Source organism: Talpa europaea, assembly GCF_964194135.1.
Source record: "Talpa europaea genome assembly, chromosome: 5".
NCBI classification, from domain to species: Eukaryota; Metazoa; Chordata; class Mammalia; order Eulipotyphla; family Talpidae; genus Talpa; species Talpa europaea.
The window spans coordinates 45,561,990-45,588,538 of NC_140071.1; the positions used below are offsets into that span (position 1 = coordinate 45,561,990).

General features: G+C 38.0%; 1 protein-coding gene across 1 annotated transcript in view; it reads right to left on the reverse strand.

The window, feature by feature from the left end:
• Positions 1-3,687: 3,687 nt before the first annotated feature.
• The window catches only part of CMYA5 (cardiomyopathy associated 5), a gene marked incomplete at both ends in the record, with an annotated part of 83,163 nt that continues 60,301 nt past the window's right edge, over positions 3,688-26,549 (reverse strand). Inside the window, 6 exons of the mRNA XM_084233864.1 lie at positions 3,688-3,934; positions 7,401-7,574; positions 9,641-9,740; positions 10,994-11,127; positions 23,217-23,364; positions 24,564-24,710. Of these exons, the coding sequence (XP_084089990.1) occupies positions 3,688-3,934; positions 7,401-7,574; positions 9,641-9,740; positions 10,994-11,127; positions 23,217-23,364; positions 24,564-24,710 (950 nt within the window). The remainder of the gene's footprint in view (positions 3,935-7,400; positions 7,575-9,640; positions 9,741-10,993; positions 11,128-23,216; positions 23,365-24,563; positions 24,711-26,549) is intronic.

Sequence of the window (26,549 nt, forward strand, 5' to 3'; positions counted from 1 at the left end):
AAGATCACAGGTGTCCATCATAGATGTTAATGGCGGAGGGTGGGGGAAACCTGATAACTTCCATTTACCCTACAGGCTAGTTGCATAGCAGGGAAGTACCTGTGATTGATTAGTTGTCCATATATATGTGACTTTATTTCTGGGTTTTCAGTTCAGTTCCATTGGTTGGTGGTGGTAATTTTATGGGATTATACCTGAGAGGAGAAATCAAACATTGTACAAAAATAAACAATGATATAAAAATATATAAATAAAAATAAAGAACCTATGTGACTAGCCCGCTATGGTTGTTCCATCACCAGAAACAACACTTGGACTTCCTGGTTATCGAGGTGCACGCTGGTGATAAGCTGCACTTTCATTATTAGGATACAATTTAATGCTTATCCTTCCTCTGTAGCTATGTAGTATCCTTTGTCTATGATGAAGCTCTCCCATAAGTATAAACTGTTTGAATCCTGTGCAACCAAACACTTGAGAAGATAAATGTGAAATTAACACAAAAAGAATGAGAAAGGAACTTCAGATACAGGCCACTCTGAGGCCTGAAGGATGGGAGAGTGTTAGTATTTGGTGTTGAAAGCACACAATGTTGTAAGTGGGTGTATGAAGTAGGATACTTCAAATCTGTTGGATGTTAGGAAAGCACCTTCAGAAAACAACAAGAACTTGTTCTGGCTTGATCCAATAGAAAAACATTTCTAACTTTGACAAAGCATACACTATCCTTGGTTGCCAGATGTGTATATAAACAGAGAAGGAACACAGTATTAGTCCTCAGTTCTTCCTCTTTTCCTAACAAATTCTTTTGACCCTACACAGCTTAGAAGTAGCAGTGCAGTTCCACATATGAAAGTCCTTTCTTCGCAAATGTAATATTACAAATGCTTCTGAATCCTAATTAAGGCAATAGTTATTGAAGAAAGAGTCAGAGAAAATCCCATGTCTGGCAGAAGTTATGACAGCATTAACAACAAAACAGGCTTGGGAAGGAAGTCAGTTCAGGAGGAAAGAGGATGCACATGTGTGAATGTGGCATGAATACGTATTTATATGTATGCGCTGTGTGTATACATACATCTCATTTTCACATGCCACATATATGTGGGAGAAATGATCTGCAATAAAAAAATTAAATATAATCATTTTATTCTCTTAGCTCGGGACTTGAGCTACATCTAAATCTACAATCTGCCACCTACTGGCTATGACTGTAAATAAGTTATTTAACTGCTCTGAGACTGGTTTCCTCATCTATAAAATAGCAATGATTTTTATTCTCTGATGAGGATCAAAAGAGGCAATGTGTATTAATAAATTAACACTACTGCAGAATTGCAGAGGTGCAATTTTGACCAAAATTTACTGGCCTTCTTTCCCTTCTCTGAGGGTTTGTGTTGTGTGAAAGAAGGGAAAATGAAACAGAGATGATGCACCAAGGTGGAAGGAATTGTTTGATGGCATGAGGAAATTGCATTAACTTTGTGTTACTTGTCTGCACTAGAATAACCCCCTGGGAACCGACCTGGAAATCTCCTATTTGTCCACAGAGACGGCTAAGACATGGCCCTCCTGACTCTGTACTTCTATCTTCCATCATCCACTTGCCACACTGTGAGAGATAAGAGGGCCATCCAGGGCATGTGGTAGAAGGTCAGACTGAGAGGAGTCTCCTGTCATGATGTTTTAGGGCACAAAATGCTGTGCCATTTCACTATCAATCTGACGTTAGCAAAGATCCTGAGAAAAGAGCATAACTAAAAAATCTGAGATGCTGAAAGTTATCACCTACCAAGGACTGAATCGAGAGTCAAGCCTATTTTTTCCTATTGTGATGACTTTCTCAACACCAGAGCTACTTCCAACTTGAGGACAGATGCTGCTGGTGCTCTGCCTCATTTACCCCCAGTTCACCCGGTGCACCCGCAGCTGTGTGAGACAGTTTGAGAACCCTGACAACTTCCATGTCAGGTGCCTGGTTCTCCTTTCCTTTGCCTCAGGGCTTTCTTGGGACCAAGAGAGAAGACCTTGGGGAACTTGCTTGCAAGGAATGCATCTGGAAGGTAAGAGCTTAATGCTCTGGAATCTGGAAAGGGAATTTAATGCTCCCTGGAGCAACCCTTACCAATAGGGTTTAGACAGCTTCTGGCCTATTCTCAGTAATTTCCAGGGGTGCCTCTAGCATGGACAAATGACCCCAAGTTGCTCATTGTGGTAATAATCAACTCAAATAAAATACTCTTTTGGGGCTTTTCTCCTTCCTGCCTTACTTTCCCCCACTTCCTCACATGTGTTTCTTCATCTCCTACATAGACAACCAGCTCGAAATCTTTATCTTGAGTCTCACTTCTGAAGGAAATCCAACTGAGACATAGTCTAAAATTCTAATGGTTATTGCTACTGTTATTGTTTTTAAATTACACTATATTCCTACAAAAAAAAAGTAATAATGACTGTGGGTTACAGATCCCAATAACACTTTTTTAATGGTTAAAAAAAACAGAAGCGAAACTCCTCAGCAAAGCAGCAAGCTATTCCTCCTGTTTCACTAAGTACCCATCTTGCCAACAGCTGCTCTAATTTCAAAGCAGAGTGGTGATAGATTTGAAGGGGTTCTATTAATGCAATTACAGATCTGGTTTGGATTTTCTAGCTATTAAACAACAGATTTTAGAATATATCCCAAAAGCAGGGTATTATTTCTCAATTCAAAAACCAAATAACTGAATTCATAATGTTAAGAAATTCAAAATATGATTGAAGTATTTATATTACTGAAAACAAAACCAACCATCTCTACATGCATTCTAGATTTTTCAACCATGTGTATATATTTTGGGAAGATTTTAAGAGATTTAAATAAAATATCTAAAAATGACCCACCATTTTATTTTAGCAAAGGCAGAGTCCCAGCTTCTGGCAGTTGACTGTAACTATGGGCTAAAAGTGATTAGATTGAAAACATACATGTGTAAAATTCTCACATGGAAATAGTAGTAGTATAACCCATGAAAATGTGCTGGTTATTTACTCTGCTGTTAGTCCTGGTGCAGAGATGCTAGGCCAGTTGGTTAGTTACATAGAATAAGTTCACATAACATTTTTGTTTTATCAGTGCTAATCATTTATTTAACAAAATGGAAATTTCTAATATCTAGCACTTTTCTACATTTAAAACTTCAGGGGAAAGATACTCGTGTTCTACACTACATATTATTACAAAAGAGTTCATGATTAATTTAGAATGGTTAAAACACTCTAATGATAGGATTTATCATCCTTTGGTAAAGTAAGGTGACATTTTTCTTGCAGAAAAATGTCCATTTCTTGTCAGGTGAGTTGTATTACTTCACTCAACCCATCCATCTGAGGATTTCTTTTACCAATAAAACAGGTGGAAGTCCATTTCTCCATCTTGGTTCCCAAGTCAGGTATAATTCCTTGTAATTTAGGGAAGAACTCAAACATACATAACTCAAAGGGTGGTTTTTCCCACTCTTTACTCACACGCTGTTCTAGAAAGTCAAGGTTTCTTGGTGGTTTTGCTCATATGCTGATGGCTATGAATGCCGTGATCATTAGTGCGAAAGTGTGGGAGAGGTCTTGAATAATGTATAGCACCCAAGGGAAAGAACAACAACCCCCAATATTTGAATGATTGTTTTTGCAAACTCTGAAAGCCAGTGATCACTTGTGCCTTGCAGAATCTGGGGGCTCTATGCCCAGGTGCAAAGTGCATTTTCCAGGTTTCTCCAGGGCAAAGGCAGGGTGAACGCCCTCATTAAACCTGTGCCTAATGATGAAGAGCAGCTGTCCACTTTCAGCATTTATGAATACGAGCCTCTGGTTGTTGTAGTCCAACAGAATGCCCACTCGGGCGGGACGCTCAGTCACTTGAACATCGCTCACAATGCCGCTGTAGAAAAACGTGTATCTGAAATGAAACAATGGGAAATGTAAAACTTTGGAAATCTTGAGGGAACAGGAGAAAGAAATCACTCAGAGATAACTAATTTTTCAGTTATTAACTTCAGTTCGCAATAATAAGCAATAATAATATGAATTGCAGTAATGGCCCACATACTTTAACCAAGATCCCTTCTAGATGCTAAATTGCATAGTTCATCCCAACAGACGAGCATTTTTAATAATTTTGCTCCTTCTACATTAGGAGGCATTCCCAGAATAACCAACATATGCCTCCCTTGTGATTTTTCTCAACATTCTAATTCTTTCCCAGCTGCCCACATGTTTTAACTACCGCATTCATGGAGTGTCACTCTTTTGAATAAAACTCCTTGGAGGTTGCCATGTATTTTTAAAAGTACCACAGGATTACCTTCCATAAAATGTATTAATTTTACAGCTTAAAAGATTTACTGGTAACTTGCATAAGGGCCTTTACGAAGTTTAAGAAATATAATTTTGGCCCCACTTCATCCTTTGTCTGTGTACCCTTCCCCCAAACCTATTTCCTTTTCACATTTTCTGCAACCTTGCAGCTGAAGAGATTTGCCTTCAATTTCTTTTTTCAAGTCAAATAAATTTAATTAAATGAGTATTCATTGGACACATCTGTGTGTGTGTGCTGCACTTTACTAGGCACTCCGGGCTATATGAAAGACCACAGAATACTACTGTCCTTTGCCCTCCGGGAACCCATATGTACTCTACTGAGCAGGAAGGAAAACATTTTCAATGACTTAATCATGGGCTAGACCCTGCAGAATTTACTCTGCTGTTGCATTTCCTACTGAGCACCTTAGTTCCTTCTCGCATCTGCACACTGGCGTCAAGCCAAACCTTTCTGCCTGGGGCTGACATCCTGCCCAGCTTGTGCCTGCCCATCCTTGGGTCTGCTGGCCTCCGTTCAAACAAGCATTATCTAGAAGCCTGACTCTTGACACCTGTGTTACCTGGGAACTGCCTGTGCCCTTGTGCCTACTCCAGATGGACTCACTCCCAGACTGAGCCCAGACCCCTTTTATCCCGGTGATTACCCTCCATGGCTTCTCATCCCCCAGGCTGCTCACAATCTTCCTTGGTTCCCCTCTTCTCTATGGCCCCACCTGAATGCTGACACCTCTGTAGATGCTTGTAGATTTTTGATCAGAAAAGGAAGGGGCATGATGAAAATGATGTTAGAGAAATATTTGCCAGTTCTGACACATGGGAGAGCTTGAGGTGGGAGGAGACTAGGAGAACGCTAAAGATGTTGGCTGTTGGTCATACTGGTAAAGGAGATGAAGAAGTGAACTAGGGCAGTAGGGTTAGGAGTAGACAGGAAGAAATTCTTTTTCCTTAGAATCTATTTCTCCTTTCTAATTGTGACATCTTGAAGCTTAGGTTCTATACAAGTAGAATCAAAAGTGTGCTTGGTTTAAAACCATGAAGCCGGAAAAATTGAAAAACAGGAAGATCTGCCATAGCTGCTCTAAGGGCCAGGGATGATGGGACTTGAGACTTGATCTCTCTGTGTTGTGACCACATAGGAAGATACACTCTTCCTCCCAGAATCTACAGAACCTATCCTGGGCCTGTGATGGGGCCAAATACCAAGAAGTTGTGAACCTGTTGGATAAAACAAACAATTCTGCTTTCTAAGGTCTAGAAATGTGTTATTGGAATCTAATCTTTCATTTGGGTTCTTCAGCGTTCAAGTGTCAAAGGTAGTTTTTATGAAATCATTACCTACTTTCAACTCTTAAATCTACTGATAATATACTCCAGGTTTGAGTGATTTTAAGCTGTGGGCAGGGGCTGGGTCCTTAAGCATTGAACAGTACTGAATATCAATTAACCATAATTGCTCTAATTTGATGAAATGTGACTTAAAATAGCTCTTGGAGACGGTGTCCTTATGAACCATGTCAGAGAATCAAACTCTGTTAAGTAAGATGCAGGGAGAAATGTGCAGCTGAGATATGCAAAATCCCAGTCTGTGGGCCTTTTTCTGGGAACTTGAAAGCATTGAGGGCTTCCTTCTTAAAGCATTACATTTGAATAATGCCTCACATTTTTATATTTTACAATTTCAAACTTCTTCTATGTATCTGAGTTCATGTTATCCTCACAACCCTAAAAGGTAGCAAGACAGTATTCATGGTCATCTGACGAGAGAGAGGAGTCATACCAGGTTTGCTGAAAGCTTTACCCAACATCTGGTGAGTAGCCAATAGAAAGTCAATAGGCAAGGATGGAGCCAGGACTAAAATCAAATTTCTGGCTCCTACTTAGTGCTCTTTCTAGTAGATCATTCTGTGGACATTCTGTGATTATAACGTGCTTGCCTTATTTCTCTGATAATAATAGGTTAGTGGCTTTTTCACATCACCCAACTAAATAATTATAATAATATAGACCAGGAGTTAGGGAACTTGTTCTGTAAAGGGCCAGACTATAAATATCTTAGGTTTGGGGGGCCATTTGGTCTCTGCTGCAACTAGTGAATTCTACCATTGTAGCACAAAGGCAGTCATAGACAATATGTAAACAATTAAGGATCACTGTATTCCAAAAAAAAAAAAAAACTTTACAAAAACAGATAGTGGGTCATATTTGCCCTCTGGGCTATAGTTTGCCCGATTTAGATCACTGGTGGGGAGGTGGGGGTTTTGAGAACACATTTCTTCCATACCCCTGTTAATCTCTCTGTGGAGTGAGATATTTCAGCATTGCCTTGTGGTCTCTCCCCATTTTGGGGTAAGTTTAGAAAGAAAAACTGGTCAGGAATAATCTGGAAGCCCTTCCTTTTCCCTGTTAAAAAAGGAAGTTATGAGCTTCCCTAGGAGACACATCCTTCTCTGCTTTGCTGGGGATCAATTCTGCCATATAGGATGGGAAAGCTGGCCTAGCCAAGGTTCTGGGGGAGTATGAGTCTGTCTCAACATAAGATACCTTCTCAGGTATGAAGCACATTCTCTAAGATTGTCTTAGTTTAGTCTTCATATACTTGAGTTTGTGGAATTTTTTTTAGTTGGCTCAGAACTTCGGTGGCAAAATGGAATATTAGTTCTTTACCAACTCATGATTGTTTTTTAAAAGATTTATTTATTCATGCAGACAAGAGCTGGGGTGCAGGCCAGATGTGTGAGGGGAGGGGGAACGGTGTGTGTGACAGGATTTACCAGAGCCAGAGCGGGGAACAGAACAGGCATATTGAACTTGCAGCCCTATCTTCATAAGAACAGGCAGATTGACTGAAGTACACTGCTGAGAGGAGCAGCGGGCGAGCCAGGTGAGGTCAGCTGCACCATGTGGGTTGTTCCCTGGCCAGCCAGGGATTCAAACTTGTGCTGCAGAGGCTGCAGACAACTTCTCAGGTTGTGTCTTAACCCCTTACGCCACCAGGGAGGCCCAACTCATGATATATTGATTATGAAGGGAAGGTGCTGGCTTACCTCTGTGGCTGAGAGCAGTGCATGTACCATGATGTCTCCCCTTGTCCCAGGGCACCAGCCTGCACAGCTGAACTGGAGCAGATGCCAAGTCGATAAGCAGGGCAATCTGTGACCGTGGTTTCCCAGTAATGCTGGCCACATGCAGGGAGCTCCTCACCCAGTACTGATGGAATTCTGGAGACAAAGTTGATCAGGAGAAGCTTAGCGCAGGTATCACCAATCTTTCACAAACATCAATATTCACAAACTCACACACATTTTAGGATGGATTCTGTCCTTGGAAATTGCTGGAGTTTTGTGCCCCCAACCTTGACCTGAATGTCACAAAATTCCTCAGCTCTCAATGTGCATTTGATTTTTACCCAGCCACACGCAACATGTATATACTGCACATTGCATCTCTTGAAGGAGCTAAGAACCAGGAAATTAACTGAAATAATGTAAAAACAAAAGAAATGGCATGATATCTGCTTTCAAAGAGAACTAGAAAATAGAAGGGGGGCAGGTAAGGGATTCCAAGAACACAAGATTTGCAAAACATACTTCCAAAAACTTGCAAGAAATGTTTCTAAAAGCTTTTTTAACAATGAGCTTTAATGTCTGCTGACCTTACTGGGCACAGAGACCAAAGGCAGTACATTTCTTGAACAGCAAAGACAGCCAGTGAGATCAGAGTAGAGCAGCATGTGGAATTAGTCAGGTATGTGAAAGCTGTGGTCAATGGTCTTTAGGACTCTGGCCTCTTTGGATTATAATAAGTGTACCTGAGAGGTTGTTGAGAGGCCTCTTTGTCTGACCTTGGCTATTTTTATAACAGGCCCCATGAAATGAACCAAAGCCCTTTCAACTGCTGATGGGTGACCTTGTTTGTATGAATTACTCGATTTTGTTTTGAAATGGCTGAGACAGCAAGGAAGCATTTTTAATTTAAGCAGCCTTAATATTCAGTCAGCACCCTCTCCCTTTCCCCTTTAACAGATGAGAAAATGATTAATGCAAGGGAATGTATTTCACTTTCTCATGTCTTTACCCAACAACCTCATTTCAGAGAGGTAGTTTACTGACAGGCCCTTGCTCTCTGGAGCAAAGCCCAGCAGCTTGCTATTTATGAGCAAATTTTCAGGTTAATAATAAATAAATAAAATTCTATAAAATATAGTTATCATCTATAATTATCTATGAACTCTTACCAACCAGCAATTTTCTTTAATTTTTTGAGAAATCCAAAAAAAGACAGAAAAGCCCAAACTATTTCTTCAGTCTTTTTTTTCCTCTGAATTCACTGGTTTGTATAAGTTGAACATCTACAATGTTCTAGGTCCCCACACTAGATTCTGAAGATTCAAACATGCAGAAGATAGCGCTGCTGCCTTGAGACTGATTACAGAGCAAGTGCTCAGACCTTTTCACAGATAGCAGTCAAAAGGCACAGGTTCCAGAGAAGGCCTGGCCACTTCCAGCAGCAGGTAACACCAAAGCTGGGCCATAGACAGAAGAATAGCATTCTGATAGGAAAAAAGTACAAGTCATGGTTGATAATTGGTCATCTCAATGCTTTATGCTTAATGCTTGCTGGTTTCTGGCAGCACACCTGGGACATGTCAGTGCCAACAGCCATGTATGCATTCACATGTGTTATGGTTTCAGAAAGACCTTCATGAACTTTCTCCAAGCTGATCATTTTGACCTTCAAAATAACCTTGAGAAGTTGCGGGCAAATTACAGAACAGTCTGTGCACATGCCCTCAGCTTCTGCTCTTTACTTTGGTGCTTCTTTTTGTGAGAGCTAATGGGGAGGAGTGGAGAGGCAAGATTTCAAAAGTCCTGTGTGTGGTTAGAATTAGAAACTCAGCAAAATGTCATCCTCTGTTCATTTTCCATCTCATGGATACAAAATCTGGTTTGCAATTGAAAATAATAGCACTAACCTGGGTTTGTTTTTTTTTTAACATTGAGCCAGAGATAATGCCTTAAAACAGCCCATGTGTTACAAAAGACCATCTGTCCTTATATTTCCAATAAAATATTGACACTTGCTCCAAATTATGAACTGTCACTTCCCTTGGCAATGAACCAAAACTGAAACTTATGGGTGTGCACAAACTCATAGTGGGTACCAGGCATCCAGGACTGTTCATTAAATCAAGAATATGCTCAGGTGAGGCTATATGGGGGGGGGGGGGACATATTCTAGAAGCCTCTGCTGCCCGCAGAGGCCTCTTGTGCTCTCTTTTACTTACTCTGTCAGCCGTCTCCTCTCAGTGAAGCTGATCACTGTCCCATTTGAGGAAATCTGCAGAGCAGGATGAGCTGTTTCTCTCAACAAGAGAAATCGGGTTCCTTCACAGTTAAGAAAATAGGATTTTAAGATTACCACAATGACAAGTGCTGTCCCAAAGCCAAGTTCCACGTATCAGGCCTTAGCCTCCTATTCCCTGACACCAAAATCACCTGCTCTCAGTGTTTTCAGATCCACAAGTGAAAATCTCATCCGTGATAAGACACTATGAATGCCAATGGCTGGCTACCTCTACCTGGTTTCCTCTACCTGGTGCAGGTGCATCTCCTGTACCAGAACTCACTCCATAATGTAAAATGTGCTCTTAGCACCAGCAGCATCTACCTCACCCAAAACTAGTTAGATATGCAGAATATTGGGCCCCATCCCAGAACTACTGAATCAGAATCCATATTTTAATGAGATCTTCAGGAGATTCACATACACATGAAAGTCTGAAGATGTACTGGCATGACCCAAAGGAGTGGTTATAATAGTGGAAAGTAGACACCATATTGGGACTATTGGGAAAACATGCCTGGGCAGCCAGCCCTCACATCTCTTTATAAACATCAGGTTAGCCCCTTATAAACATCAGGGCCAACCTGATGTTTATAAAGAAGCACATGTATTAATCTCATACCAAAAAAAGAGGCACATGCATTCATCTTATACCATTTTCCAACATAGGATAAGATAATATCACCATTCCTAAACTATTTTCACAGTAATTAAGAACAAACATTTTTTTGTTATTGCTGGAATCATCAGGGTATTTTCCCCAACATGTTATATCATTAAATTGTTCATCCATTCATTTACTCATTCAACAAACATTAATTGGCACCAAAAAAAAAAATAAGAATACGAGAATAAGATTAGGAGTTTGTTCATAGAGTTCACAGTGTAATAAAATAAGAATATCTCCAACACTCCCTTCCCCCCAACACTCTGAAAACATACCCACAAAATATAGCACATTGTGAACCAAACAAGAATCATCTAGGAAGATTACCATTTCAGAACCCCTCTCCAGATCAATTAGATCAGGGTCTCCCATAATAGGGCATGGGCATCTGAACTTTTTAAGCACCCTGACTGATTCCTAATGGGTAAAGGTTGAAAGCCTCTAAACTAGAAAAATAAAAGAAATATCTTGAACTTTGACCAATCTTAGGTCCTCATGTTCAAATGCTACTACTGCCAACAGGTTGGGGACTTCAGGGCGTTGCCTTCCAGGATGTTTTCTCTGGGTGGTGGAAGGGAAGGAAAGGGAACATTTGGAAATAGTTCTTCATTTACAAAGGGGAAATACCTCTGGTAGAAATGAGGGCAGCTTCACTCTGTTCACTTGTCCCAAATGCATTGATGGCTCTCACGTAGAAAAAGTAATTATCATTGGGTTGAAGGTTAACTTTCAGCTGGAGTCCTTTAATTCCAGAGAAAGATCTAAATACAGATGGAAAGGAATAATTTTAAATATATTGTCACCTGCTAAACAACTCATCATAGTTTAATCCCATTATGAATGAACATCTTTGATTAACAACAAATAACTTATTTTTCCTTTTGATGACCACCAGAGTTGGCAAACGGTCATTGTCCACAAATTATTTTATCAAATTTTTTCTCACTTTATCAACTTTTGTCCAATACATGCCTTCCAGAACACACTTTGGAATAGGACCAATAAACTTTTATTTTTAATTCAGAATACAGACTGATTCATGGTTAATGAGTTCCCAAGAATATATTATTTTCTTTATCATTTTTTGCTGAGAGGGCACTTTTTCATTAAGATGATGTTAAACCAATCTATAATACAAAAGACCAAATTATCTTATTAACAGATCCAAATTATGGAAAACTTAAAATGAGAGATGGTTTTGTACATGATCATCATGCTACAGACACTAAATTTATAGCAACTGAAGATCTCTGAAGCAACTGAAGGTCTTTAAAGAAAGTTTGATGTTGGCAAGAAGAGAGAATTCTAATAGCCAAATAAAACCTCAAAACTGCCATTCCTGAATTACCTATTTACGGTTTAAAAAAGTGCTGGTAGTGGTATCTGATTGGCAACAGGCTTGGCAAATGCATTGTAACAGTGCAATCATTTAAACAGAAATGGATTTGTTGGATCTGAAGATGGAGCTCTCTGAACTTGCCAAAGAGCTAGACTGGCTTCATGCCTCCTTTCCATTCTCTTTAATCTACTTGATAGCATGGCCTAGAGCATTTATACTAATAAAGCACACAAGTGCTCTTTCTTTTAGCCTTTGGGGACTTATAAGTTAGGCTTTTAATGAATGAATCCCTAACCTGAGTACTGAGGTGCCAGGGTCCTGTTCCTGGGAGATGTTGACTGAATAATGGGCAATGAAAACATTAGTACACCAGTCTTCATATTCATTCTTAGAGGTTTCGGGGTTTTATCTGTGTTTGCTTTGTTTTTGTTTTACTTTGTGTTTATTTTGTTATTAATGTATGTATTTTTCCAGGTTATTTCTACTTCTGTTCACTTATCTTATTCCTCCGTACCTATCTTAGAGAGTAACATGAAGAACTATAAAAATTAAAAAAAAAAATCATTGGCTCAAAAAAAAAAATTCAGAAGTTTTTAAAAGCAGAATATTTGGCCAAAGTAACAACTCCCTCCTCCCATGTCTAAAGGCACAAAAACTTACAGTGCGTTCCTCAGAAGAAAGTGTGGAGGGCATCCTAGGTCTTTTTGTCTATCTGCTATTAGTGCTTGTCTCTGGAGAAGATCAGAGCAAATTCCCCAAAAGATTACTGGTTGTCACTGCTGAGTTATCACCTGACCCTGCCCTCAGGAGTACTATTTTTAGATACTCTGAGAATGGATCGATGAAATTGAGCCCCATGATCACTGACAGCTAATTATGTTTCAGTTAATTAATGAAAAACCATGTCCTGTGATTGAGAATGTAATTCCTGACTAATAAGTCTATTATTCTGGAGTGGATGTATTGTTTATCTTATTTGAATTGATAACTGAAGAGATGTTCTAAATGTACATTAATTATAACAAGCAATACAATTATTCACTCCATAAGCACACTTGGGCCTGAACTGAATCTCAGACTTCACTCACTCATGAAATAAATATTTACTGATCACTTATCATGTGCCCAGGCCCTGTCTCCGCCTGTTATCCTGAAGCCTAAAGGGAAAGTAGCAAGGATAAGTGGGTAAGTTTCATCTCTAGAGACTGGATAGTACATATTGGCTTCATTTTATAACAATATTATCCTTAAATACCAACGCTATTGTTTTATTGGGTGTTTTCTCTTAAGTTTTATGAAGGCTGTCAAGGAGGAAATTGCATGTATATAGTCAATTGCATGCTATGTCATATTACTCATTTAAAGAATAAAGGTTTACATAGTACTGAAGTCAAAATATTGGAACAGATCCTGTTTCAGTGTGTGAACAGGTCATCCAGACTTGACAAATATGCACTATGCCCTTGCTGAATCTGTGAAGTAAAAGCACCAGGCATGAAAATGAAAGTAATAGGAAACGTGGTTGTGCTTTATTGTTTACAAGTTGCCACCTTATGCTTATACACCAAGAACAAAGCAAAAAAGCTCAGAAAAAATAATTCATTTCTATGTCTATTTATTCTGCTTGACCTCACTTAAAAGTTACGAAAGTCTTCATGTCAGCTGTCCCTGTTTTTCAACTAAATGGAAAGTTAGAAAATTTCAGAATTGAAAAATTGGAGAGTGGCACCCTTCCACAGACTATACTTTTTTAATTTCAAAACCAAAAACTGATTATCACAACTGAATCTACATGACTTATAATGAGTTCTACTAGTTTTTAGTAGGATTCAAATTCACAGAATATTCAAAAAAAGGTAAGTGATGAGACAGTAAATGGAACCACATCAAGCTATTAGTGCTTAAGGGATTTTAGCCCCATCAATAATATACTGAAATGACTGTAAGAAAGTCTACAGCCAGTAATAAAATTTAAAAAAACAATAAAAACTATGATTCAAATGGTCTCACTTTGGGTCATCAATGTGAGATTCTTTCTACAATTGCCATAGTATAGTGGAAAGGGATGACTTTATATGTGAAGGTTTCAGAGACAGAGGTCAGGAAACCTAATACAATCTAGAAACCCTGACACATCAACAAATTAGTTGATTGCTGGAAAGAAAAACCCACTGTCCTCTCAGTAATATGATGGGTTGCCATGTGAATGAGACTGGTCTCCACTTCTGTTATTTCAGAGGTAAAGGAGTAGAAATCCCCCTGAAATCTTATGTCTGTTCAATATAAAGGAGGTCTCTCTAATTTGAGTGCTTTCACTCTTTAGTTTTGCAAGGAATTATTGAAAAGTTTGCCACAACTAACCATGGACAATAGAACAAGAGTCATTCTATATGGATCTTTAAAGGCATATTTATGAAGTAAAGATACTTAATGGAGAAATACAAAAAGCATTCCCACTAAGAGAGTGACAGACAGGAGGTTAAAAAAAATTGGGATGTGGAAGGTAAAATTATTACCATTTATCTAGTAAACTCAAGAAAAATCATTTGAAAAAGTCTTACATAATAGGATGGCTAGGTGTGAAATTAATGTAAGAAATCACAATCTTTCACATATAAATAGAAACTAAATAGAAGATAAAACTAAAGAAAGGTCTTAGAGTAGCAGTGGCAAACATAACAAAATGTATAAGATTTAAATGAAGAACATTTTTAAAGATGGTAATGAAGGAAAACACGCAAAGAACTTGAGTAAAGGGGAAGACAAATCAGCTCTTGAATAAGAAAATGCACCATTACAAAAATTTCAATTCTCCTTAAGTTAATCTATCAATTTAACATGATGTCTAAACATATTAAATTGTCAGGGACAGAGGACACTACAAAATCGGAATGAAGGGGATACAAAAAAATAAACTACCAAATAGAAAAAATAAAAGGTCATGAGAAGGAATCCTAACTACCAGAAATTATAAATGATAAAGCTACAGTATTAAAAGCAGTACAGCATTGGGACATAAATAGACAAATCAGTGGAACAGATTCTAGTAGTCAGTAACAGAACGAAACCCATAGACTCTTGAATATATAATAATGGAAGCATATAAAATCAGAAAGAAAAATAATAGGTTTTCTTGCTGTAATACCTGGACAGCCATTCTAAAAAGAAAAATTAATTGAATTACCTATTCCATACTGTCTACTGAAATAAATTCCATATGATCAAAGATCTAGTTTTTAAAAATGAAATCACTGGAGGGGCCTCCCCTGGTGGCGCAGTGGTTGAGCGCTGGGCTGCGAAGCTGCCTGCAGCCTTTGCAGCACCAGTTCGATCCCCGGCTGCCGGCGAGGGTCCCACATGGGGCAACAGACCTCTCCTGCCGCTCCCGCTGCTCCCCTCAGCAGTGTATTTTGTCACTCTGCCTGTTCTGTTCCCTGCTCTGGTTCTGGTGAATTCTCTCACCCTCCCACGCTTCTGACTGTACCCAGTGTTTGTATAAATAAATAAACAAATTAAAAAAAAAATGAAATCACTGGATAGTGCAAAAAATAAGGGAGGTTATGAGGCAGAAAAGGGGGTAAAGAGGTTTGACACAAAAACAATGTTATTTTAGAAAGAAATTGATGAATTCTACTAAGTTAACATAAAAAATATGCATGGTAAAAATATCAAAAATATTTGCAATGAAGCTTAATGTTCTTAAGAAAAACAAGGAGAAGCTATAAATCATTAAGAAAAAATACTAACAATCTGGCAGGAAAAAAATGGGTAAAAGTAATGAATGACATATTAAAGAAAGTACATAACCCTGGAACATATGAAAAGATGTTCAAACTAAGAATAGAAATGCAGAATTAAACTATAATAACATTCTATTTTCTACATGTCAAATTGTCAAATTTCATTTTATCACACTCTTTTTAGGTAAAGGTTTAAAAGAATCACATACTCTTGACGCTGTTAGCCAGAGTGTAAATAGCTACAGCCTCTACAGAGACAGTTTGGCAATATCTATCAGAATTGAAAATGTGCACACCTTTTCTCCACTCATCCTACTTGTAGGAATTTATCCTACAGATACATCTGCAGATGTGTGAAATGACACGTGCACAAGGCTTTATTTGCAGCATTGTTCGTGATAGCAAGAGAATAGAAACAACAGAAACGGGTCTCAATTGGTCATATAAGTTCAATTATACTTTTAAAATACAGTGGAATTATTTTTTAAAATTGAGGCAGTTCCAGATGTACTGATATAAAATACTCACCAAGAAATATTTTTAAACAAGAAAAGCGAGGTAATAAAATATATGCTGTATGCCACCATTGCTGAAAAAACAGATGTTTGTGTATGCACAGATTTTCTGAAAGGATAAATATGAATCAGTTAACAATAATGCCCTGGGGAGGAAAACTATATAGGTGAAGTATAAGTAGAAAGGAGAAAATTTTCACTGTACTCCCTTTTGTATCTTTTGGATTTGTACCATATGTACATATTCTCTATCTAAAATTAATTAGATAATTTTCTTTTAAAGCTGTATTACAAGAACAAGATTTCAGCAGTTGGTTGAATGTGTTTGCAGAAGGCACATTCATTTGAACTCTATAAAGTAACTTCTCCAGGAATTTGATAATTCAACAGTTTGTGTGGGATGGAAGACAGGGGTGTTCTTTTCTTAAAAAAAAAAAAAAGAAAAAGAAAAAAAGGAAGAACAGTTAAGGTAACACTGGGGCTGGTTAACTATACAGTGTGACTGTCTTCTCCAGGGCCAGGTCCTCTAGTGCCTGAATCGAAGCAAGTTTTCTACCCAGAGGAGGTAGGGCGGCATGTGTACAAACAATATGGAGGAATCCAGTGCCATGACTCTGGAAGCAGCCTACGGATGGTGCTGTCACTGCAGTGCACAACAGATGGCTAAGTATGAATTGTTTTTTCAAAACACAGTGGGCTCTTACTGGCATTCCTATTGGCAGCACCAACACTCAAACAGTCAGTCAACACCATTTATTGTCAACTGTGAACACAGCACACTGTTGGCCCTATGGGGACTGCTGAGTTAGAAAGCAGTGTTTCTCAAACCTACCTGAGCACACTTGACTTTCTTAATAGGAACCTTTGAAGAGGAGGCTGTGAATCTAAATTTTAACAGACATCTTAGTTGGTTTTCATGATGTTAGGTTTGGAAGACATAAGCATATAATAATGTGGGGTGATAAGGGGTGAGAGGGAGAAACAAGTAAAAAGATGAAAAATCCATAAGAACATAAGCAATGTTAAAAACAAGAACAACAAACTAAATAGCTACAGTAGCTGGAACTCTCTAGAATATGAAACCTTTTTATTTAAGATGAAGCTTTTTGGTTAAATTAGGATTAAGAAGAAAATTCTTTACACACTGATTTTGTTGTTTTTTTTTTAAATTGGTAAGTGAAAATATTTGTACAGGACTATTTTTTCATTTGACAAATGAGGTTATTGTGGACTCGATGTTAAATAAGTATCACTGTTATTTCATAACAGTTTAGAAACACAACATGAGGGCTGAATGCTATGGACTATGGTCTTAGGTTTCCTATAATTAAAATCTCTCACAAAATCAAAGGGACTCAGAGGATCCCAGCAAAAGGACTCTGGATTTGAGATTTCTCTACAGTTACACTCCAAAGATTGATGCTATTCATATTTTGGGCAGAGAATCCCAGGAGCCTAGTAACATTAATTCCTCTGGATCCCCTAAGCTCTTCTTGGCCACTCAGAGGCCATATATGTGGACAATTACTTGAGGTCTCCATAGAACTGTCTGCATTGAAGGGTGGTTTAACATTTTGCTTTCAGATCCAGTTTTGTAAATGGTTACATAGGGAATGTTTTTGCATCATTTGTAAAACTGCTCTCAAAAACAATCACTATTATCTTGTTCAATAGCCCTTACATAAAGATCTACATGAAAAATTCATCTTAGAGCTGAATGTCATGAAATATAATTGTCTCTCAGTGAAATGTTGTGCTTCCTTTTTTAAAAAAGAAGAGTTATGTAATCTCTTCCTATCTCTCTCTTGCTCTCTCCCCCTCTCTCCTGTTTTCACCTTAGCTGCCAGGAAGTTCAGATTAAAATTTTATGTCCCATTGAGGTACTCTTCTTAACCTGTACTTTCTGATATACTCTCTTCACCCCTGCATTATCTAACTCTTATTCCTAGATGGTTGTCTTTAGAGGTTTTATTATGTCTGGGTCTTTTATTGTGAACAACTTACATACTTTTAAAAATTGACATAACATAAGTTTAGAAGTGAAGGAACAGGTTGTGTTTCCATTAACTGGAGTTTTACTATACCACAGGAGGTGTATAGGATTTCAAATGATCAAACTTAAATCAGTTTCATTTAGGAAGAAAGATTTCATTTAGGAAAACTGAATGCCAAGAACACTGGGGGAGGGGGAGAACCATCTTACCATAAAGTCATTCTCTCAAGGGCTCCCTACACTGGGATACTACAATCTGGGTCAGGAAAATATTACTATATAAATATCAGTTATTAGCTCTTAATTACACAATGAATTTTGACCCAATCATGTCATGGTTCCCCTGTCACACTGCGATGTAGCATGGGGCAGGAATGACTGCCTCCTTTTACCAAAAGGTTGCAGAGAAAGTCATTCACTTGCCATGAACAGTGGTGAATCAGTTGAAAGCTTAGTAAGAAGCTGGAATTCATTATTTCCCACTCAGGCAGTGTTTCATTAGGAAACCTGCCCTTATTTATCCTTATTATCAGAAGCTGTGGCAGGTGTCCCCAATTGGAATACCATGACAAGCAATTCTGTTCCTGGGTGATGCTAAAGGCAGAAAGAACAAGAATTCACAGGCCCAGCACCCAGAGCCCAACCCACCCTAAAGATGCTGCTGGGAGGGGGCCCACGGAGGGTCTTCCAACTCACAGCCTTGGCCAGGGGTGGGAAGCAGGAAGTTTCACTACCAACTACTTTTGTGGTGTATTGAGTCTCACAGATTTGTCATTCAGTACACAGCTTCTCTCTGCACAGCCTACACAGCTAATCCCTGTACTATATTTCTCTCAGCTTTCCCTCCTCCACCCACATTTCTGCTGACTTTTCTCCACACAGGAGAGACAGAACAGCTGAGGAAGCAGCCGAGCGGTGGAAAATTTTTTAAAGTGTTTTGAGCCCACCCAACCTGAGGAGAGCATTCAAAGAAAAACAGGAAAGGGTGAGTAGGAGCTCCCTCAACCTCCGCACACAAGCCAGGGATTGTCACTCCCGCCCACCCCCAATCCCAACAGGGGCCGACTGCTGGGACCCAGCCACAGTGCCCACACACAAAAATATGCAAATATGTTTTTTGTGAGGATTATGGAATGGAGGCAATTGCTCGACTATTTCAGACACCGCGTCATGGATCTTGGGGGCACAATAGGCTCATTCCATTCAAACACCCACCATAAGAGTTCAACCACCACTTTCAGTCTTAAATTGGAATATCTGGAGGCTATTATACTGGGAGGATAAATGCAGGTTTGAAGATGGATATGTTTCTGTTCTGGTATCCAAAATTAGACTCCCTTATCTAAAGGGCAGTCAGTACCCTCCGTGTGTGTTTTCATATTACTCATCCTTTAGTCCGTTCTTTTCATTTCATTTCAACTTCTCTTCCTACTCCAGACCAGGGATTTTAAAGCGATCTGTCATTTTAGGGAGTGGGGTGAGAAATAGATGTGAACTCATTTAGTTCTTAGATTTCTAGTTCATCCTCTGCTAGAGATTCCAGCCAGATGGGTTGGAATTGGCAAGAGTAAAAAGAGATTGGCTAATTCCAATGTTCATCCACTCATTCATTCAATAAAGAGATATTTATTATGGGTAAAGTCCTCATCCTCATGAGGCCATACTGAACTACATCAAAAAAAATAATCTTTGGTCCTATTTATTATTCTTCAGTGACCTCTAGATCAAGTTTTGGATCAGGTTTAGCATAGGATTTTTTGCATGAAACCCAGTGCCTATGTAAGGATTATGTAACCAATGGCTAAAGAAGATTATAAGTGCCTTTTCCTATGAGTGATCTATGAATAGGTTTCCAGGCTACCTATTTGAATAATTATAATCTCTTAGTGAAGTATCCAAACAACAAAATTAACTGATACCTCATTCTTTACTTTGTTGGCACAGCTTCTTTTTTTCCAATTTGAATACAAAATTATCATCAAGGCTGGCTTTACTACTTTTCTAGTTGGTGTTAGTATTATATATTCAATGCGAATTGATATTTATCCATTCAGGTAATGCATCTCTAATTATGTCAGACATTATCCCAGGCACTAAGGCTATAGCTTTACATAAAATTCGCTTCATGAAGTCAACAAGTGAGTGGGATCAGACAACTCTTGGTTTGCTCAGACAACTCTTGGTTTGCTGTTCTTTCCAAGACACAAAATATGTAACTTTAATTATGCACTGTGCAGAAAACCAAAGTGAAGAATGTGGTTTAATAGAACAGAAAAATAGGGATTGTTTGCATTTGTTGGTTAGGGATAACCAAGTTTTGAGGTTTTCATTTTATCAAATCTACTGTCTAACTAGTTGTATGCAGGTGATAGCTTACAGACTGAGCAATAAAGACCATAATTAAGTAGTCAATATTTTATAGATTTTTAAACCATTAGACACTGTGAGGAAAGTTTTAAAGCTCATTGTAAGAATCAGGTGGTCAACAGATCTAAGATATGTGGTCATTAATTTTCTAATAGACTCTTAGAATTGGAGAACCAAGGGACACAATAATTTCTGCAGGCCTAAATCTCTGAGATTAAGTATAAATTATTTCATAGTCTGCTGATGCCAAATTTGGGTTATAAGAAATAGAGCTTCTTATATCAATAAGGGATGGTTCTGATGCACCAGCATTAGACTTAGCAAATGAGAGTAGTGATTTGTGGCCAACAAAATTTTTCTTCCTTCAAAAAAATCATCTAGTGTGACAGACAAAACAATATCTCTCAGCAGAGATCCAGAGGCTGGAGAGTCATCTCTGGGTTGTGAATTGGCCATAACATTCTGCTTCTTGGCACCAAGGGATCTTTTAGCACCTAATTGGAAAACAGCTCCATCTCCAACAGAGCTCTAAATTATCCACAAGGCTCTCTGGAATTTCCCTTCATCACTAGGCTTTCTGGATTATATCCATTTACTAACAAAGGATCCTTGTATTGTTGTATAACTACTATAAACTTCAGCTTACCTACCTTCTCCAGTACTCTCCTTTAACCAAAAACAAACAAACAAACAAAACCCCACTGGCAAAGTTTCTAATAGAATATACTAATGACAAGCCTCATGTGTTAATAAGTTCAACTTTAGTCTTAATGAAAGTGGTGACTGGAAACTGTTTCTTCTATAAAAATGAAACTGTCATTGGTTTACTTGGCTCTGATAGGATTTATTTTGAAGGCATTGCATTATTCATTGTTAATATCAAATTGCCTCTCTCTTTTTTTTTTTTTTTTGAGGGTCCTAGGTTGATCAGGGAATGAAAAGGTATTAGAATATTACTGCATTCTTTCTTTACAACTATGATTTTTATATGACAAAGGGAACTAAGTATATATAACTGCCAGTTGTCAGGCTGCTGTGGAATGCTAATAACACAAGTTTAAAAACAAGTAGAAAGAGTAAGACAGATTTGAATTTGAATCCTGAAACAAACTCTCACTCTTTCATACATACAGTGGACAAACTATTTAACCTCCCTGATTATTATTTAATGGAGATCATCATCTCCTTCAGAGGATTGCTGAGAGATTTAGCATAGCTTGGCTTGCGGAAGCCAGTCAATGGACACCATTTCCTCTTCCCTTCTCCCCATAGCCACATTTATGAGATGATACCAGAGTTCCTGCATGAGGTGACTACTAGCTTTTAAGGTTTCCAGATTTATGCTGATTTAAGAATCCAACTGTGATGATATTACTTATGCAAATACCAGCTGGGGACTGATGCCATACCAAGGATGAGTCAGAGCAATCCTTAACAGTCTGATCCTGCCTCACAGAGAACAGGGTTTTCCTCACTGATGGTGGGGAATGATGAGACTTGGGCACTCCTGATACAATGCTCTCAGAACATCAAGAGTTTTTTGTAGAGATGGTCCAGGACTCCTCTAAATGACATTTAACAGGGGTTAGAAGCTTAGGCTTCTAACAGGCTTAGAAGCTTTGAAATCTAACAAAATAGGGTTTGAGTCCTAATTGTTACTCTCTACCTGAATAGCTCCTTCAAAGTATCTGTTTTCTCTGAGTTCTTCTGAGGATTAAATAAGGCAAGGCAATAAAACATTTCGGACAGTGACTTGGCACTCTTCTCCCTTCCTTCTCCTCTCCCTTCCTCCCTCCTCTTTCCCTTTTTCTTCTGTCCTGGCCCAAGTTTACTTTTCAACTACTTGCTGATCATTGAAGAGTGCTTTCTAGCAATGGTACACTAACAGAGATACTGTTCTTGTACATTTTACTATGTATGTTCTCACTTCTGCTGAAATGCCTACCTCCCACCCACGTACACTCCACTCAACATTAATTCATCCTTTGATCATTATTTTGTGAAGTCTGTCTTCACAAACTTGAAAGAAACTATAATTATTGCTCAGTCGAATGAAACCTCACATCATATCTAAATAGTTGTTGATTGATCATGAAGATAATCAAGAGCTTAAATAACATACTTTATTAAAAGCTCTTAAATTTCTAGCCATTATTTCTAAGTTTCATATCCTACCTAAAGAGTTAATCTCAGTAAACTTGGTTTAAAAACCAAAGCTAAAGCTGTCTCTATAAAAATATGAATATTAACAATAATGATCTGAATATTCATCAAGGAAGTAAAGTTGCCTTATTGATATAGATTGGAGGTTAATAGAACACTATCTCAACAAGGGAATTAACATTTACCGAATACCCCCTAGATGCACAATGTTTTTTTTTTTAATTTTAGTGAGTGAGAGAGCTTCACATTTCTTTTTTCCTAGAAAAATCTCTTTAGGTTCTTAGAGAAGCAGATATATCTCTGATAATATATATGTAATTATCTCCTTTATATTACCAATATATCATGGAAACATTCATATTTATTTACTTTATATACATACTCACTATTAGTTTTCTGAGCTAGGTGGTACCTCTTCTGATATAACCACTAAAAAGTACATAACACATGCATAAATCTTACCTAATGACTCAAGTTAAATATACCTCGAAGAATGTTCTATCTTATTAAAATTCATATGCATTTTTCTAACAAGGAAATTATTATTCTGCAATGTAGCATATGTTTTATTACAAAGTTAGTTTATTGATGAATAGTGGTGGAGCTGCAGATCAAGTCAACAGCATAATTAGCTCAGCAGGATTTAGCTCAGCAGCATAAGCTCAGAGGTAGCTTAGGTCCCTTCAATGGGTGTCAAGCTCTGGGTTGTCTCCCTATAGAGAAGGAAGTTTACCTGAGACCCTGGCCCTCCGGAGAGTTCTGTCTGCAGTACTCCAGAGTGTAGGTTTCAGTGGCCTCCAGGTTGGCAGGCCGCCATCGGATGGTGGCCCTGTTCCAGCACACAGTGCAGTCTTCTGCACAGATCACAGGAGTGGAGGGTGCTGCAGAGAGAGAACCAAAACCGCTGTGGTGCGATCAATGCCAGAGTTGCTTCCCTGCTGCCCTGGGGCAAATGCTTAGCATGAATTTATTTTAATTTTTGGAAATAATGAAAATCAAAGCAGAAATCAATGAAGTAAAAATAAAAAAGTAATCCAAAAGATTAATGAAACCAAAAGCTGGTTCTTAAAAAAAAAAAAAAAATCTCATTTTTTTATTAAAAATTGTATTTTGGCCTAAAAGCCCAAAAGGTACAAAAAATTATATAGTGAAAAGTTTGTACCTTCTAAATTGCCTAGTTTTCACCACCCCCAACAGACACTCTACTATTACCTTCCTAAAAATCCTGAGTTTTTTTTATACAGATAGATAAAAGCACATAAAAATCAATATTTTTGTCCCCGTCTCTTCACACAAAAGGTAGCCATGATCTTGCCTTCAGTAGGAGTTCAATAAATACTTGTTTTAAAAGGCAAGAGAAAAGGATAAAAGGGTGGGGCTAAGCAATTTCTTCCTCTGACAAATTATTGTAAGGCAATGCAAACTTGACTTAAGCTCCAGCCCCTTGTGAAAAGATTACATCACAGGAATGCAATCCCACCTGGATTCCATAACCTTTTGGGTACTCCTAGGACCCCTGTGATGATCCCAAGCTACTTACCCTAGCAAACATGGCTTCTACACACTAACTGTTCTAGCTTCATATTGTGTCTCTCCTTGTTTTTAAGTCAAAGAAATAACACTAATCTTCTTATTGTGTCCTGCATACTCCAGACTGGTTTTTATCCCAGTGCTTCTGCTCATCTTAACCCTTCTTTAATTGAAAAATGTTCCTTTAACAACTTACTTCCTTCTGATCCTTGGGAGGATTTCTTTTAGGTACCAGTTCTGGGAAGTCATTCTTGATCCTTCCCCTAGGCCCTGGGCTGTAGTGAGTACCCCTCCAGAGTTTTCTGATTATAATTTGTGCATGACTAGATAACAGCCCTTACCACAAATTGTTCTGATCTTCTGTTTCCTATTTCCCCCAACTTGATGACAAACTTCTTGGAAACAGTAATCATGTCTCATTCATCGTTGTATGCACAGTATTGTAAAACACCTAGTATGCAGTAGGTGCTTAATGAATGCTATTGGTTGATCTTAATAATCTGTGAAGAATTGAGTATTGCCTCCTAAAACCCCCTTACCATCTCCTTACCTGTTCTAAAAATTGCTCTTTCACTGGGCAGGCTACATCCAGTAAAGTTCACAGCCATTACCCACACTTGATAGCATCGATCAGGTTCCAAATCTTCAAAAACGCAGTAGCTTTCTTTCACTGTCACTCTGTATTCTTCTACCAATTCTAGCATAAAACACAATCATAGCTCTAAGATGTTTTCTGAAGTTAATTGAAAGTTATAGTTATTAGAAAAATCAGTCTGTGACTTTTTACTAGAGGAAAGACTATAAACTTACAGAGATCATTGTGTGATCGCTAGTGCTTTAGAACATATAAGAAAGCAATAACATTCTCAAAAGAGATACTTAGAATGACACAGTATTACTTGTAAACACTTATCAGAAAGTAATAGCATATTAGCAAAATCATGAACTTCACATACCACAATTAAAGTAAGTTATTCCAATAGCAAATACTAAAATTGCAGAGTTTCTGTTAGCTTAAATTCCAATAATACATTCTCAAGAACATTCTTAAGAAACAATGCCAATACTTCAGGAGAATATGTAATAAAGACAATCACATGTTTTCTAAACTTACGATGTTATAAAACATCTTTACAGATTAGTAGACTATTTCAGTATGACTTTTCAAATCTTGGTTCCATCTCATGAATTCCAGACTTTTTTCAACTAGAGATTTCACAATTTCCAAAAATACTTGAGTTTGGTAGGTCATAAGCTATTCTAAGGAGCAACTTTATTCAAAACATTGCCTAAAATCCCTTATTTTAATTTCAACATTTTATTAGTAAATATTATTCAATACCATTCTGAACATCTGCCCCTTTGAACCAATCTGAATATCCTTATTGAAATTTCCTTCCCTTTAAAAAGAATGCTTTGTAGATTAGCCTACGGTGATTTCAGTAATCCTCACTTTATTACCCTCGAATGTCATATCTTCCAAACTCCTTCAGTTTAGAAACTCAGATTATTTCCTTTAAAAATAAATTTAGGAGTTCTTCAACACAGCAAGAGTCTTCAATTGCACCTCTCTTTCCCAATGAGGTATACTTTCTGGACAGGAAATTTGGTTTAAAGAATGCCATAGGCCTTACACACTGAAAAACAATTTCTTCACTGCCTAGCAACTGTGACTAGGTGGAATCTAGCCTACAAGGATGGAATTATCCTTTTAAACAATGCACATAACATAGTATGTGACCTCTTCAACAGAGCACAGAATGACAGTATAGATGACCAGACTAACAGGCATCAGTAAAGTTCAAGGCATTGAATGAATGAACACAGGATAGGTAAGTATTTGGGGGACGAGGGGAGGAGGTGAAGCGCTCCAGATAATAACTGTTAAGAGGAGTCTTGGAGAGTCATGACACTCCATGAGATAGCTGTATATAGAGGGATACAAAGTGTGGTAACATAAATTAAACAGAGAGAGAAGCAAGCAAAAACATAAGCTTTGGAGTCTGAAAGATCTGTGTTTGAATTCTGCCCCTCTCATATTTAAGTTGTGTGGCCTTTGAACCAATAACTTATTATATCACATCAGTTTGCTCATTTGCAAAAGGGGATAATGGCACTTATCTAGTGTTGTGGCAGCTATGTGGTGCTAGAGCCCCAAAAAAATAGGAGCTATTGTTGACAAACTTAGCCATGGCCAATTTATCTTACTTTTTCATGGCATCTGAAAAGATTTAAATGTTGGTAACAGTGAAATATATTAAAACTCATTCCTCATTACAATTTGTGCCCCTGCATTTTGTAATTGCATGTCCTGCAACACATTCATCTGGTTTCTAAACTATGGATCTGTCATCAACAAGCAACATACATGCTAATATTCCTAGTTCTGATGCATCTGGAAGCACAACCTCAAACTGTTTGGCTTTACAGTCTTAACAGAAGTCTTACAGAACAGAGAATTATTTACAGAGGTTCCACCATAAGACTTATTATACATTCACCCTACTAAGTACTTTCACTTCTATCTGCTCATTCA